At 41.2% G+C, this 18,178-nt stretch overlaps 1 protein-coding gene across 3 annotated transcripts in view; it reads left to right on the top strand.

Annotated features, from left to right (window-relative positions):
* Positions 1-18,178, top strand: part of c16h11orf49 (chromosome 16 C11orf49 homolog) — a 340,513-nt gene that overhangs the window by 208,830 nt on the left and 113,505 nt on the right. For all 3 annotated transcript variants that reach the window (XM_043705470.1, XM_043705472.1, XM_043705471.1), the window contains one exon: positions 12,199-12,283. In XM_043705470.1, coding sequence (XP_043561405.1) covers positions 12,199-12,283 — 85 coding nt within the window. The remainder of the gene's footprint in view (positions 1-12,198; positions 12,284-18,178) is intronic.

The raw sequence follows: 18,178 nt of genomic DNA on the forward strand, positions 1-18,178 counted from the left end.
TCTATCCACCTGTGCAGCAACCTTCAGGATACAATGGACTCCCAGATCTCTCTGCCCATCAATTTTTCCCAAGCCTCTTCCATTCATTATATAATTCGCTCAAGAATTAGACTTGCCTAAATGCATCACCTCGCATTTGTCTGGATTGAAAGCCATCTGCCACTTTTCTGCCCAACTCTCCAGTCTATCTATATCCTCCTGGATTCTTTGACAGTCCCTTATGCTTTCTGCTGCTCCACCAATCTTTGTGTCATCTGCAAACTTGGTGATCATACCAACAGTGCTTTCTTCCGGATCATTTATGTATATCACAAACAACACCACTGGTCACCTTGCTCCATTTCAAGAAACTCCTTTCAACTACTACTTTCTGTATCCTGTTGCTCAACCAGTTCTTTATCCACCCAGCTAGAACATCCTGCACATCATGTTACTTCACTTTCTACATTAATCTACTATGGGAAACTTTATCAAACACCCTACTAAAGTCCATGTATATGATATCAACAACCCTTCCTTCATCTATCAACTTGGTCACTTCCTCGAAGAATTCTATTAAGTTGGTAAGGCACCATCTACCCCGCACAAAACCATATTGTCTGTCACTGATAAGCCCATTCTTTTCTAAATATAAATAGATCCTATCCCTCAGTACCCTCTCCAGCAACTTTCCCACCACTGACATCAGGCTCACTGGTCTGTAGTTACCTGGAATATCCCTACTACCCTTCTTGTACAAGGGAACAACATGAGCAACCTTCCAGTCCTCCGGGACCTCACCTGTATTTAAGGATGCCACAAAGATATCTGCCAGGGCCCCAGCTATTTCCTCTCTCGCCTCCCTCAGCAACCTGGGATAGATCCCATCCGGTCCTGGCGATTTGTACACCTTAATAACCTCTAGCCTAGCTGAAAATGTGTTGCTGGAAAAGCGCAGCAGGTCAGGCAGCATCCAGGGAACAGGAGAATCAACGTTTCGGGCATAAGCCCTTCTTCAGGAACCTCTAGCCTACCCAACACATCTTCCCTACTTCTGTCAACATGATCCAGACTATTCAAACTTCTATCTCTAATCTCAAGATTCATCATATTCCTCTCCGCAGTGAACACTGATGCAAAGTAATCATTCAGAATCTCACTCATTCTCTCAGGCTCGACACACAGCCTTCCTTCATTATCCTTTAGTGGACCAATCCTTTCCCTAGTTACCTGCTTGCTTCTTATATAAGAATAATAAGCTTTGGGATTCTCCTTAATTCTGCTCACTAAAGCTATTTCATTACCCCTTTTAACCTGCTTGATTTCTCGTTTAAGACTGGCCCTACTCTTCTGATATTCCTCCAGGGCCCATTCTGTTCTTAGCTGCCTGGACCTTATGTTCACTTCCCTTTTCCTCATGGCTAGTCGTACAATTTCTCCTGTCACCCACGTTCACGAATCTTGCCCTTCCTATCCTTTGCCTTCAACAGGACATGCCTATCCTGCACTATCTTTAACCTATCTTTGAAAGCCTCACACATATCAAATGTGGACTTGCCTTCAAATGGCTGTGTACAATCCACATTTCTGAGCTCCTGCCTAATTTTGATATAATTGGCCTTGGCCCACTTTAGTACTCTTCCCTTAGGACCACTCTCTTCTTTATCTACAAGTATTCTAAAACTTACAGAATTGTGGTCACTGTTCTCAAAGACATTCCCCACCTCAACTTCCACCACCTGGCCTGGCTCATTCCCCAGTACCAGGTCCAATATGGCCCCTTCCCTCGTCGGACTATTGTCATACTGCTCTAGAAAACTCTCCTGGACGCTTCTTACAAATTCTATCCCATCCAGACCTCTGACACGAAATGTATCCCAGTCAATGTTGGGAAAATTAAAATCTCCCATCACCACTACCCTATTGCCTCTACATCTTTCCATAATCTATTTACCTATTTGTTCTTCTACCTCACGCTCACTGTTGGGAGGCCTGTAATACAGCCCCAGCAATGTGACTGCACCCTTTTTATTTCTCAGCTCCACCCGTAATGACTCAGTACCCAAGACCTCCATAGTGTCCTCCTTTAGCACAGCCATGATATCATCCCTAACCAGCAATGCGACTCCACCCCCCACCTCCTTTTACTTCCCTCCTTGTCCTATCTGAAGTGTCTATATCTTGGAGCAATTAGTTGTCAATTATCATGCTCTTCCTTCAACCAAGTCTCTGTGATTGCAATAACGTCATGCTCCTAGGGACCAATCCAAGCCCTAAGTTCATCTGCCTTACACACTATACTCCTTTCATTAAAGCAGATGCATTTCAGGCCACCAGTTCTTTTGCGCTCATCTGCTCTCTGCCTACTCTTCCCTTTATTAATGCTATCTTCATGATTCTTACAGTCTCCACCTCGCTGCCTACTTGTTTTCTCTTCTGGTTCTCAGTCCCCTGCCGCATTAGTTTAAAATCTCCCCAACAGCAGTAGCAAAAACTCCCCCAAGCGACATTGGTTCCGGCCTGGTTCAGATGTAGACCGTCCATTTTGTATTTGACCCATCTTCTCCAGAACCGGTACCAGTGTCCAACAAATCTGAACCCTTCCCTCCTACACCATCTCTCAAGCCACATGTTCATCCTGCCTATTTTTTCATTTCTACACTGGCTAGCACGTGACACTGGTAATAATTCTGAGATCACTACCTTTGAGGTCCTCCTCTTTAACTTCTCTCCTAGCTCCCTGAATTCTGCTTTCAGGACCTCAGCTTGTTTTTTACTTATATCGTTGGTAACCATATGCACCACGACAACTGGCTGTTCACCCTCCCCTTTTAGAATGTTCTGCAGCCGAGCGATGACATCCCTGACTTGAGCACCTGGGAGGCAACATACCATCCGGGAGTCCCGTTTTCAGTCACAGAACTGCTTATCTACTCCCCTCACAATAGAATCCCCTATGACTATGGCCCTATTCCCGCCCTTCTGAACAGCAGTGCCTGCCACGGTGCCATGATCTTGACAACTGCTGCCCTCTCCTGGTGAGCCATCTCCCCTAACAGTATCCAAAACGGTATACCTGTTTTGGACAGAGATGACCACAGGGGACACCTACACTGCCTTCCTACTCTTTTTCTGTCTTTTAGTCACCCATTCACTGTCTCCCTCAGTAATTCTAACCTGCGGTGTGACCAATTCACTAAACATGCTATCCACGACCTCCTCAGCATTGCGGATGCTCCACAGTGAGTCCATCTGCAGTTCCAGAGCCATCATGTGGTCAAACAACAGCTGCAGCTGGACACACTTCTTGCAAGTGTAAGAATCAGGGACGTCAGACACGTTCCTAAGCTCCCACATCAAGCAAGAGGCACATGCTCTGAAGTCCCCTGCCCAAATATAAATTAAGCCCATACCTTCCCGGCAGCCCTTGCTTCACCTCACCCTCTCTCCTCGCCGCTCTGTCAAAATGGAGGCCTGACTCCCGAGGTAAGACCCTTTTTAAGTGGGAAAACTTACCCTTCGCGGCAGCCCTCGCTTCACCTCACTTTCTCTCCTTGCCGCTCTGTCAAAACGGAGTTGTGGAATGTAGAATTGTTCACTTGAAAGTGGAGAAGATTGGGAGAGATGGGACCGGCATATTGAAGTTCATAAAAGATTTATGAACGAAGATTTGGGCCTCAATCGTTTGGAGGTCCAGCACAGGCATATTGGGTTGCATGGTCACCTTATCATTCTTTGGTGCTCTGTATAACCATGAAAGGCAGTTGGGTGTAGAACTGCTCATTCAGAACTGTAAGTTAAAGAACTCTGTGAAATTCTGTGAATAAAAGAACTCAATATTAGCTTGAAGATTGGAACCCAGTTTCTGTTCCAACATCGATTCAGTGACCATGACTTGAAACAACAGGGATAAGAAGTGTGCCATCCTGCTCTATTCTATCAATACTCTAAACTTTAAGTATGTTTTATATATCAAATCTCCTCCAGTTATCAGTGCACCTCAGACTCTCATTTTAGTTTCCTTCTGAAATATTGCACACTGAACACCAACACCACCCTGCTTCCTCAGCACTTAATAAGACTGAGTAACATAGCAAGGTCATTGACCTAAAATATTAACTCTGTTTTTCTCTCCACATTTGCAGCCTCATCTACGGAGCATTCTCAGAACTTTACTGATTTAATTTCAAATGCATGTAAGTTTGGGTTTGTGTTGACCTAGAGAAAAGCTTCAATGACTACATCCAGTCTCCTATTCCAGGCTTGATGGTTTAAATCTTCAGTGACTACATTCAGTCTCCTATTCTCAGCTCAATGGTCTAAATGCTCTAAACTTGCTCTTACTCCTTATATTTTTGTCTTTTTGATACTCTCCCATTTCCATTGGCCCACTGACTCAGGCATCCTGCCCGTCTCCTTTAATTCACTCCACATTTATAGCACAGTCCTCAATCCATATCTCTTTTCAATTCCTCTCCAAACCCCTCCATATTTCTGTCTAACTCCTTACTTATAAAACCCTCTCCAGTAACACTCAGTGTCTACTCTCATTCCCCTCTGTGTATCGTGACCAAAGTTTTCTACTCAACGGTAGCTCTTTAAAGTTCTAATGTGTTATGAACAAGAAACATCTGTATGAATGAAACAACGAACAGCTGGAGATCTGAATCAAAAACTGGCGAAACTCTGTAGGGGAGAAAGGATGAAAATATCTGCATGAAAATGGATGAAAACAGACTAAACACCCATATAAAATTCACTAGGTATCAATCACAGGGAGGGCCTTCAAACCTTCGGTCAAATTTCTGGATCCAGTGGTTGGAATATCTGGATGAAGCTTTGCTCTCATGAGTTATAAATGCCATCAAAAACCTTGATTTGTCTGGTATTTATTCTTCTGTATTTTATGTAATGGAATATTTAGAGCAGTAATTCATAAGAAAATAACACAATTGCTCAGTCAGTAGAAATTGCTGGAATTACTGAGCATTGTGTATAAATTGTCCTGAAAGCAAGGTATAATGAGCAGCATTAAAGACACAACTACAGAGATTTAGAAGCTGTGACACTATGAGCTAATTGAAATAACTCCACAGAGGCCAGAATCCCATCATCAAGTCACCTTTATTTACAGAATCCTTAACGCTGATCCAGCTCCCTCAAAGCCAGCTCTCAGAGTGAACAGGCTGTCTGACATGTCTATATTTTTTATCCTTTTTTTATTTTATTAAACAGTACAGTTTACAAACAATTAACATTAACAGCTGTATACAGAGAAACAGCAATTTACAAGAGAGAGGAGTAGCAAAGCCAAACCCAAACCCCACCGTTCAACCAGTTTTCAGGGAAATGAGGACAATCCTCAAATCCCACTTTCATTCATCAATAACAAAGCAGTGACAAATACATACAAGACAGCCCAATTAGATAAGAAACAGTGCATAGAATACAGATCCCCCCCACCCCCCCAGCAACCCATCAAGCCACCTATCCCTCCCACCTTCCAGCCACTCTAAGGCAGCCCGCCCCTTTCAGCTTCGGCCCACCCATGGCCCTTCCGGCTACATGTTTATTTATATCTGTTAGCCAGGGCTCCCTGATTGGACCAAATTAACAGCTCCAATCAGGGAACCCATACTCTATGAGTTGTACCTCGCTGATGTGATTGCATCACTGCACTAATCAGTGCTATTTGTGAGTCTCAGTGTTAAGACAATGTTTGAACTTTCCTGTGGTCATTTAAGATTTTTAATGTCACATTATTTGAAACCAGTTACCACAGTGTACCTGAACTCCCGTTAAAAATCACACAACACCAGGTTATAGTCCAACAGTTTTAATTGGAAGCACTAGCTTTCAGAGCGCTGCTCCTTCATCAGGTGGTTGTGGAGGACACAATTGTAAGACACAGAATTTATAGCAAAAGTTTACAGTGTGATGTAACTGAAATTATACATTGAAAAATACATTGATTGTTTGTTGAGTCTTTCATCTGTTCAAATACCATGATAGTTTCACTTCTTTCATGTATAAATCACAAAATGTTTTTTTAAAAGTTGCATTCTCAGGTTAACTGTAACAATTGGTGTTAGCTAGACAATATGTTGAAGGTGTTAGCCCCCTGTGTTCCCTGTCTGTGCCATAATGTTTAGACTATTCTAATCTAAAAAGTGAGATAAGGGAGTCTTACATGAATTCATGCAGTTTTTGAGCAAAAATGGCATATTTCCTTACCTAAAGGATGTTCGTGCTCTAGATGGGTTTTTAACAAGAATTGACAATGGTTACATGGTCATCATCCACCATAATGAAATGCGAACCCATGGTTTTCTTTCACTTCAGTCCTGATGAGCACAAGATGAAAAGTTTGACTTCATGTCTCCTTTTAGTAATGTTATAGTTCAACCCTTTAGTTCATGTCATTGTATTTTGTTGCAGGTGGCCGAAGTAGTGTAGTAAATAGAGGAGATGCTCTCAGTTAACTTGTTAATTAAAAATCTAATTAAAAAATTCAGATTATGGTTCTCATCCAAACTAAAGTGGAATAATTTACTTAGATTTGCTGTGTTAGAGTTTTTATTGCAAATATCTTTTTAGTACATATTTATGTTTAAAGGCAAGATGCAGAAGTTGGAAATATTGGCTCATTGTGCTGATGTAGGACCTGTGGATTTCTTGTATCTTTTAATTACAAGTTTGTGCTTATTACCAGATGTCTGAGAGATTATTGCGTAGTTTGATACGGAATTTCAATACTGTAGTTAAGAAGTAAAACCCTCATGGAACAGCGTAATTTAATGTCTCAGGAATTTTGACTGAAGATTAAAGAACCTATCATTTGTAATTTTTATGCTTTTGAACAACTTTGAAGACTGCTTTCTTCCAGATGCAAAAAATTAATGATTTTGAAACAGAAATTTTACTGCTGTCCGTTCAGGATTAATGGTCTTCAGCAGACATCCTGTTCTCTTCACTGCAGTCTTCCAAAGGATTTGCTTATTCTTTCTTTCAGCTTACTGGATTATTTTAATTTTCACCACACCAGTGACAGAAAGACTGAAGTATAAGCGAACTTGGATGAGCAAAAGGAAGATCTGTTTATCACTCCAAACCTGCCATTCTTACCCAGTCTCATAGAACATAGAACATAGAAGAATACAGCGCAGTACAGGCCCTTTGGCCCTCGATGTTACGCCGATCCAAGCCCACCTAACCTACACGAGCTCACTATTCTCCATATGCCTATCCAATGCCCGCTTAAATGCCCATAAAGAGGGAGAGTCCACCACTGCTACTGGCAGGGCATTCCATCAACTCACGACTCGCTGAGTAAAGAACCTACCCCTAACATCTGTCCTATACCTACCACCCCTTAATTTAAAGCTATGCCCCCTCGTAATAGCTGACTCCATACATGGAAAAAGATTCTCACTGTCGACCTTATCTAAACCCCTAATCATCTTGTACACCTCTATCAAGTCACCCCTAAACCTTCTTTTCTCCAATGAAAACAACCCCAAGTGCCTCAGCCTTTCCTCACACAATCTTCCTACCATACCAGGCAACATCCCGGTAAACCTCCTCTGCACCCGTTCCAGTGCCACCACATCCTTCCTATAGTATGGCGACCAAAACTGCACACAATACTCCAGATGCGACCGCACCAGAGTCTTATACAACTGCAACATGACCTCAGTACTCCAGAACTCAATTCCTCTACCAATAAAAGCCAGTACGCCATATGCCTTCTTCACCGCACTATTTACCTGGGTGGCAACTTTCAAAGATTTGTGTACATAGACACCAAGATCCTCTATATCCTGCTGTAACCTGCCACATCCTTCTTCCATAAATGACCCCTCTTCCAGGTCATTTATAAAAATGACAAACAGCAATGGTCCCAAAACAGATCCTTGTGGAACACCGCTAGTGACGGCACTCCATGAAGAAACTTTGCCATCAACTACTACCTTCTGTCTTCTTCCAGCCAGCCAATTCCTAATCCAAACCTCCAACTCACCCTCAATGCCATACCTCCGGATTTTTTGAAGTAGCCTACCATGGGGAACCTTATCAAACGCCTTACTAAAATCCATATACACCACATCTACCACTTGCCCCTCGTCCATCTCCTTAGTCACCTTCTCAAAGAATTCAATAAGGTTTGTGAGGCACGACCTGCCCTTCACAAAACCATGCTGACTATCCTTGATCACATTATTCCTATCCAGATGTTCATTTGTGACTATACTCCCACACCAACACTTCCTACGAAGTAACCTAACAAGTTACTCTGTTCTTCAACAAGTTGCACGAATTTCTACACACCTATCAACCTGGTAATAAAAACCAAACATTATTGTAAACCACTAGCTTCCAGAGACAATGGGCTGGATTTTCACAGAAATACTAAAGCTCCACAGATCTTTAAAAACGCTGTACAAAAAAAACCAAAAGAACTGTGGATGTTAGAAATCTGAAACTGATTCAGAAATTGCTGGAAAATGTCTGCAGGTCTGGCAGTATCTGTGCCAACAAATCAGAATTAACATTTCGGATCCAGTGACCCATCTTCAAAACTGACGGTAGTTTTTATACAGAAGATAGGGTGAGAGGAGGGAGGAGAAAGAGCCCAAAGACAGACAGAAAACAAGTTGGACAGACAAAGAAGTGGTTAAAAGTCAGTCTGAGGGACTGAACAGCTGCTGAAGTCTACCCATGGTAGATATTCGGTTAGTGGCTCTGGATTGGTTTGATGGTATAAAGGGCCAGAGGGCTTGAATGAAGAAGGAGGGTATAGGGCCTAAAATCTTCTAAAACACCTGGGACAAAAACCAAGAGAGCTGAGGCAGAACTTCTAATCATAATGCTATATCAGTCCCTTGCTTTCCTGGTCATCTGCCTTGGGCTGCCAGGGTTGGTGGGCTCCCCTCATGGAACGTTTTACTCGGGTCGTTTTGCCAAAGTAGAAAGTTTCCTGTCTCGAGCTACTTGAATGATAACCTCCTTCCCAACTTGTTTTTTCTTAGACATCACAGGAGAATGGGTGTTTTTTTTAAACATTGTCTTTGTGATGTAGGCATCGCTGACAAAGTTACTATTTATTGCTCTCCCACTGAATGCCACTGAGAGGTCAGTAGTGATTCACATTTTTGAACCACTGTTAGTGTCCTGTGGGTACATCCACAACACTGTTAAGAACGAAGATCCTGAGATTGGACCCAATCACAGTGAAGGAATGAGAGTATAGCACTAAGCCAGGATGGTGTGCTCCTTAGAGGGGAACATGAAGATGGTGCTGTTCCCATGGGTCAACTGTCCTTGTTCTTCTAGATGGTAGAATTTGTAATTTCGGAAAGTGATACCTAAGGAGCTTTGGTGAATGGCAAGGGTGCATTGTGTAGATAGTACACGTTGTTACAATGCATTGGGACAGAGGGAGTGTATGCTGAACATGGTGGATGGAGTGCTGATCAAGTGGACTGCTTTGTACTGGATAGTATCAAGCTTCTCAGACTTGCACTCATCCAGGCAATTCGAGGAGTTAGGAGCTGAATTTGGGGAGTTAGGAGCTGAATTAATTGCTCCAAAGGTTCCAACCTCTGATCTGCTCTTACAAAAAAAAAACGAGAACAAAGAACAGTTCAGGCCAGGAACAGGCCCTTCCACCTACCAAACCTGTGGCCTTTCTAAATTAAAAACCTCTTTGCTCGATGAGGTCCCTATCCCTCTATTCTTTGCTAATTCTTGATGTGTTAATATGCCTCTTAAACATTACTATTGTATCTGCTTCTACTTACAGCCACAGTATTAAAAAACCTGGATCTAATTAAGTTTCTGGTCAGTGCGAATCCCCAGTATTCAGTGATGATAATGCCATTGAATATCAAGAGATTATCAATTTGCTTTTGTTGGAGATGGCCATTGCCTGGGAACTGAATGGCATGACTAATATCTGCTACTTATCAGTCCAAGTGTAAATGTTGTACAAAGGTTTACTGCATATGGATACAGACTGCTTCAATATTTGAGGATTTGCGAACTGTACTGAGCATTGCGATCAGAATTTTTACAGATTCATGATTCTGGAAGTCTCAGCCTCCAACATAACATCCACCATCGTTGCAGGGATTGGGCTAGGGAGCAAGGGCAAGTCATACTTTACTCATCTGTGATTCACAGATATTGCTGCATTTCTATAGAAGCAATTTTCATTGCTGGACTTCCAAAACATGATTCATGGAGTTTCAACATTTAAGGATTAAGTTATTCGGAGAGGTAAAGTACTTCTCATGGAGAGTAAGATACCTTTGGGATAGGTATGGGGTTCCTTTTTGAAATCTGAACTGGTGTTTGAAAGATGTCAGGCACTCCTATCGGATTGTTCAGCATGGACATGAGTGTGCATAGAAATGGATACGCTTAGTGGAATAGTTAAGCTGTCAAGTAATTTAAATCATCATGTGTTTTTCTTCGAAATACTCCAGAGTACAGTTGAAAAAATATCTGTGCTTGCTATTTCACTGTTAGTTAACATAAGGATTTGTGCTGCTTGACTACTTCCACAACTTATTGTTATCACAGTTTGATTGACAGCTCCAAGTGGTTGAAAGCAATGCAGTTGCCTTTGATTTGGGCAGTTAACCCAAATATTTATGATGACATAAGGGTTTAAGAACTTGAAATCATCTAAAAGTAATGAATTAGAGTGTTTCTTCTAAAACTATGCTGAAATCTGCAATAGATATTTTAACATCACTTTATTCATCTGACCTTAGTTAACCCATGGGTGATTTAACATGAAGGGTGGATGGGTCAGCATGAGTTAGCACACTTTGGCATGGGACAATTAAGAGCTTACGATCAATATGGGGTCATGTGTGTGAGTTGGCACTAAGTTGGCAAAGGACTATAAAGCACATTTGACATGGAGAGAGGGACATAAGTTAGAGGGGCTGTCGCGAGAGGTGAGTCCCGGACCAGAGGCCATCATAGGCAGGCGACTCTCGGACCAAAGACCGGCATGGGGAGGCAAGGCCCTTTGTTGACTGGAGGTGAGGCCTCAAGTTTTGAAGCCCATTGTGGTCTGGAGGCCATAGACTGGGATGGAAGGACTGTAAATTGAGTACTTTAAAAATATTTTCCCTTTCTATTCATATGCTGGGTTTTAATTTTTTCTCCACTTTAAACCAAATTTTTAAGCATCTGTACCGAGGTATCTTGTACCTAAGATGGCACTGTAAATGGTGACACTACAAACATTTCATTGCACTCATTTGAGTGCAAATGACAATGAAGCTAATTCAATTCAATTCATGGAGTGCCTGAGAGACCATGGGACTTGGTGAGATGGTGTGAGGTGGCATGAATGGGGTGAATGAATTTGTGAGGGGTTAGGGTTACTTTTTTATTTCATTATCTTTATTTTAAACAAGACAAAGTCCCAGAGATGAGCTGTTCCAACAGCCTGCCTCAGCATCCAACAATCTCTGTATCTGCTCCGGGCTCTACCTGAGTCCTATTAGTGCCCACCGGAATGGAAATCTGAATATTCCAGGCACTTAATTGCAAGTTTGGTTTTGAAGGCAGGAACTTTCCCAAATCCACACAACCAACTCAGGAGTGAAAGTTGGGCCTGTGCCTTCTTTAGCCAAGTGGCCATGTCTGGCTTTCTTGAGGAGGAAAGGTCACTGATGATTCTTTTGAGATGGCTGGCCAAGGGCATTCTTTGCCAAAATGCAGTTTTGCATGACTGAGAAAAATCACTGTTCTGCAAACCAAAATGGAAGTTGTGGAAAAGCTCAGCAGGTCTATCAGCACCTGTGAAGCGAAATCAAAGTTAACGTTTCGGGTCCAGTCACCCTTCCTCAGAATCTATTGATTTATGATCAATGAAATGCTTAAAACATTGAAGTTGCTGCCAGTCTTTTGACTAATTTAGTTGAGTAGACTTGAACCTCGCTATCAAGAATTGTGTTAATATCTAGCAATTATCTGTTAATAACCTGGTTCACAAGACAAGTTCCAAACATGTTTAAACATGAACAGTGTTAACTCCTGGCTAAATTAATGGTAAGTAACTAATATTCTATCAATTTAATCAATGCCAATCATAACACTTGTTGTAGACCCATGCAATCGTGTTCATGTTATAAACAACCATCTATTCTAGATTTATCCTGCAATGACTGTTTATAATTTGAAATTATTTTATTTCAGACCTGTTGACAGTGAACGAATACCATTCTTTGCTGCAGCTTATTTGTCACGATTTTCCAATGGATCATGTCCTCAAAGCAGCAAGGCAAGTAGTTTTTCTTCTTATTTAACAAATCCCAGCTATGTTGCCTTCTCCAAATCAAGGATTGATCAAATTGTGCAAAGAGAGAGTAGACATTTTTATTTCTTGTAATAGTGTTTTGCTGCTGATGATCATGCAAAAATCAGTTTGTTAAACTGATGCAACTGTTCTTGCTTTGTTTCTGCAAACTTGCTTCAATTTGTACTTGTGGAATTGGAGTTATATATTAAAGACTATCTTGCCAGCCACTGAAAGCTGTTTTGTACATGTAATCTGTTGTGAAATGATCCAACTTCATGTTTAATTCACAAGCAGAAAGAGACAGAGGAGAACAAGTTTGTGATTATCAATTTACACAGCCAGACATTGTTTCATTACTGCAGCACTGCACATTACAATGTTAGTACATGCTTGAGATTTTCTAATGCTGTAGTATGGGACTTTCATTTCCATGTGAATATTTTCACGAAGGCAGGTGTTAAATACTGTACACTTGGAAAATTTTATTGAACGTGGACTATTTGATCATTAGAATGATTTTTGATCTGGGGGTAAGCTAGAAAATGATTGTAATGCAGTGACAGTCTATCCTTAAAACAGTGGAGCATTACCCGTTGCCCAGATGATGAATTCAGGATATTGCCTAAGGCAACCTTCAATCAAAGACCACAGAAGAAAACAAATGAGAAGTTACCTGCTTTGGGGCATCTCAGTGAAGATAATTGGAGGTCTGGGAACAAATTAGCGAAAACCTTCTGAAATAACACTCCCAGTGGGTTCCTTACCAATTGGCAATGGAATATTTGAAAATTGGAGCATATGCTGCATACTATCTTTCAGCTATTTGCATGACTATAAGAGAAAATGTCATGAAGTACACTCAAACATCCAGAATTTAATTGGGTGAAATTTCGGCTAATCTAGCACTGTGGCTCAGACAACCAGTCTGACTATTTGGAGATATTGGAGGGATCAGAAGCTGTGGTGGTGAGGCAGGGCTATGGAGGTTTTCAGAATTGGTGTTAAAACTAATGTTACTTTTTTTCTAATGATGTTGTTGAAGAACAACATGTAAATGATGAATAGAAAGAGATTAATGATCAATCCTAGGAGATTGATCAGGAGACACCAGAAATGGAGGTGTGGAACCTGGATGAGAAGCCTGAGTCTCCTGCTGTAGCTGGACAGAAATGAGTGAAATCAGATTTGGGAAATCCTTCATCGCTGGATTGCAGAGAAGAATCTTTGTTTTGACCTATTAGTTTTTTCTTCTGATATTGATTGCTACTTTTGATCTGTTCCCAATAAAGCTAAATTCTTCAAACATCTCTGCATAATGCTGCACCCCGCATTGGAGAATACACTTTCATAATTCATAACCAACAGCCGTTATCATGCTGTCATTGAAGCTAAAGCAAATAAACTAAAGCAGGTACAAAAAGATTTAAACATTGCTGGATAGCAACCTTTTCCAACAGACCACAGGCAGTCATATCCCAAAATTTGGCACTGGATATATAAAAGTGCTAACTACAAACCATATCATTATGGTTTTACAATTGCATTTAAGAGCTGTATTCCTACTAGCATAATGTTTAATGGCAAAATTAAATAACATATTAAGATGAATTATTCTATTCAGTCATAAAATGCAGATTTAAATCAATTAGATAAGGATATTTTTTAGATTCATAGTCTGGAATGAGTGAGTTTTAAATACTGCTGCAAAAAATGACAGACCATCGAGCTCTTTGTCTCGTACTCATCAGGACAGAAGCAAGGGCACATTTCAAAGAGAACAGCAATTTATACTGGATAGGAAATGGGTGCTGATTAATTGGCATGTGTACTGATTGGTTGAGGTGCTACCATGGAGAATACCTTGACCAATTAGAGTTGACTTGTCTTTTCCTGAATTTAATCAAAAGCTTGCGGGTGAATGTTCCCTGGTTCATTTAACATGGTTATCTTATTTGCCACTCCTTTGTTATCCTAATTTTTTTGCCACAGTTTATGGAATATCGCTTTGCTGAAAAATAGTCAGACAGTCCCACAGCACAAACATCACAACATCGAAACAAGTATCCAACCTGGTAATTTATTGCAAGTTTTAAAAAAAATAAACTTTTATAAATGTGTGACACAGGAGAGGATATAAACTCTAGGTTGAAGAATCATCTAACATTTTTGATGTTCACTGTAAATAATGAGGTTTTGGGATACATTGAGGGCAGGAGTGAGGCTTTCCAGTATTGGTTGACAAATTGGAAGAAAGCGCACTGAAATTGCTGGGGTTTTTTTAATTCAGTGAGCTGAGTAGTATTTTAGTTACGGGTTGGCATAACACTTAGCATGATAAAATCTCACTAATGTGTTCCCAGTTCCAGTATTTAACAGACAGATCTGAAGATAGAGTTTTGTGGAGTTGGGGTAGGAAACTCCAGAAGTGAACATACGATAATGGATTCCAGAGAGCCAATAGTTTGTGCTGCACTTCAGTTACACCTCGTGCTGGGGGTTAGTGAGCAGTCAGAGAGAAATACTGGTCTTGCAATTGGAGGAACAACCTTGCGGTTTTCTTAAAAATCCATTCACAGGATTTGAACATTTATTGGCCATTCCTAATTGCTGTTTGAGGTGGTGGTGGTGTCCCACTGAATTCTATGGGGTCTAGGTACCCTTACAGCACTGTTAGAAAGGGAGTTGCAGGACTTTAACTCAGTGACAGGGAATGGACAGCAACATGGTTCCAATTCAGGATGGTGTGTAATTTGGAGGGGAACTTGCAGATGCTGGTGACACCATGCATCTGTTGCTCTTGTCCTTTTAGGTAGTACAGATCATGAAAGGTGCAGTTGAAGGAGCCTTGATGAGTTACTTTCATGTATATTCTAGATGCTGCAAGCTGCTGCCACTGTGTGGGAGGGAGTGATTATTGAAGGTGATGAACGGGACCCCAACCAAGCAACTACTTTTTGTGGTTGGTATCAATGCTCTTGAGTGTTTTTGGAGCTGCACTCATCCAGGCAAGTGGAGAGTAGTCCATCACAGTCCTGACTTTTACTTGTAAGTGGTGAACAGGCACTGGGGAATTTGTTCTTGTCAAAGTTCCTAGCCACTGTTGTTGTTCACATGAAGGTCCGCTGGCAAGAGATAATTATCTCCAGCATGAATAATTTGGTGTTTCAGGGCTTTGGGATGATGCACTTTTTCACAGATAGTGTGGCAAGTTCCATGTAAAGTAGATGCTGTAACCGTGATCATAATCTGGGTGATTACTTTAAACATAATTACAGATAGCCTTCACCTTACCGTGCTGCATTGATCTGCACCATAGTGCTGTCGATCAAGATGATGACGGTGAAATGCAACTGTGAGATTGAGAGGAAAAATGACCAGTTGGAAGGTGGAGTAGGGTATTCGACTCTGAGTGTTATCACTTCTCACACACTTTCCCTTCAGACCTAGTAGTCAACTAGATACCTTGCCTTCCAATGGACAGGTGGAGGTGGAATTGTCTTTGGCTTGGCTATTAAGGGTTCCAAAGCCCAGAGAGTATCAGCTAAGAGCTCACAAAGCAGGGTTTTGAGCCACCTGCTGTTGCTGTAGTTGAATCTTTCAGATTTAAATTTTTTATTGTTGGCATGTGTACTTAAGTACAGAGTACAAGAGTATAGTGAAAAGTGTACAATGTCACCACGCACAGCGCCACTTTAAGTGCAAAGTGCCTAGCTACAAAATCTTAGTTATGGAAGTCGAAAAATAAAGAAATAAATTAGCATGACAGTCTTCTTAGCATAAAAGTAGAGAATTGAAGAAATAAAGTTAAAATGTGAAACATTACAGTCCTTTCTTGAGCAATGGGCCTACAGATACTCCAAGCTGGGCTTCTCCAGGACTGGCTAGGCATGCTTTCACATGCACTGGGTTAAAACCTGCCTGGGCACACTGGTGTTTGCAAGGCCTTGGCCCTGAATACCGCATTGTGGTTGATCGCCATCCCTCATGGCTGACTGAATCTACAGGGTTTCTTAAAATGTATTCATTTGTTCAATGTGGGCATCGCTGGCTGGCCAGCATTTATTGCCTATTCTTAGTTGCCCTTTGAGAAGGTGGTAGTGAGTTGCCTTCTTGAACTGCTGCAGCCCATCTGTTGTAGGTTAACCCACAATGCCCTTAGGGAGGGAATTCCAGGTTGCACACATAGAAGAGAAAGGTAAAGGAATGGGAAAGCATTAATGTATGCACATGGATGTCTGAAGAAACGTGCAGTTTTTGTTGTTCAGTTAAAGCACAAACATTTTATTCTTTTGCACTACTTTGCTAAGTGATGGCCATTGATATCACATGTTCACTGAATGGCGCATTAGCCAGTACACTACTTCTAAAACCATGGGTTGTTATCTTATGACTTAACCTTTTGTGAGGTACCTTGTTAAACACCTTCTGGAAGTCCAAATACAACACATCTACTGGTTCCCATCTATCCACTCTGAAGAAACCTGAATAAATTAGTCACAATTTCCCTTTCATGAAATTATGCTGGCTCTGCTAGATTAGATTATAATTTTCCAAATGTGCTGCTTTACTTCCTTAATAATATATTCCAATAATAGATGTTAGGCTAATCGGTCTATAGGTACCTGCATTTTCTTCTCTATCCTTTTGAGTAGAGGTGTCACATTGTCAGTTTTCCAATCCTCTGGTGCTTCTCCAGAGTCCAAGGAATTTTGCAAAATTACAACTAATGCACCTGTCTGTAGCTATTTCTTTTAGGATCCTAGGATGCAAGCCATCAGGGCCAGGGAACTTATCTGCCTTTAGCCCCATTCGTTTGTCTAATATTACTTTTCTAGGGATGGTAATGACACATAATTCCTCCCACATATTCTTTAGTATTATTGGAATATTCAAAGTATCTTTCAAAGACTGATGCAAAATATCTTTTTTAACTCCTTGTTCCCCATAATTATCTTCCCAGATTCAGTCACAGTGCCTGTTACCATTGACCTCACTCTTCCTTTCATATTTTTATTTAAAAAGTTCTTGTTGTAGTACTTTTTTATATTTTCTTCATGAGTTTGTCCCAGTAGTTTATTTTCTGTCTCGTTATTACCTTTCTCATTGGTGAGTTGCAGGAAGCGTGGGAAATCCATGGATGTACCATTTTGATTTCCAAGTGAGTTGTAACATCACTCAGGTTTGAAACACTCCAGTTAAAAGTGGAAGTTGATGGTTTGGAACAGATTTGCTGATGGGCTTGGCGTTTTGGTTGATTTTCTACAATTGAACATAGAATTAAGGTGTGAAAATCTTTCAACTTCATTCCTTTCACAATCTGTCAGGAGGTTTCAAATTAGCACACTTGTCTCAGAATACCAAAGTTCTGGGTTCAAGTCCCTCTTCAGAACTCGAGAATCACTAACTTAAACTGAATGAAGCACCTGACACTGACCTAGGCACTGGAAACTGCAACTACTTTGCTATCCACCCTGCAAAGTCCTCCTAACTAACATATGAGGGCCTATGCTAAAATTGGGTGAGGTGTCTCAAAACTGAGTCAAGCACTATTCTTGGCTATGTCCCTTCCCACTGACAGGACCACCTGCAAGTTCCGCTACACGCCATTCACTATCCAGGTTTGGAACTGTGTCGTCATTCATTCAATGCCACTGGTCATTGTCATGGAACTTCCTTCCTAACAGTGCTGTGGGTTTCCTCACACCATGTGGATTACTGTTTATGAAGGTAGCTCACTACCACCTTCTCAACAGCAATTTGGGATTGCCAATAAATGCTGTCATCATCCCATGAATGAATAAAAAACAAAATCAAGGTTGATGCTCCAATGTAGTGCTGAGTGAGGGTTGCACTTTCCAAAGTACCGGCTTTTGGAGG

This window comes from Chiloscyllium plagiosum, chromosome 16 (assembly GCF_004010195.1).
Source record: "Chiloscyllium plagiosum isolate BGI_BamShark_2017 chromosome 16, ASM401019v2, whole genome shotgun sequence".
Lineage (NCBI taxonomy): Eukaryota > Metazoa > Chordata > Chondrichthyes > Orectolobiformes > Hemiscylliidae > Chiloscyllium > Chiloscyllium plagiosum.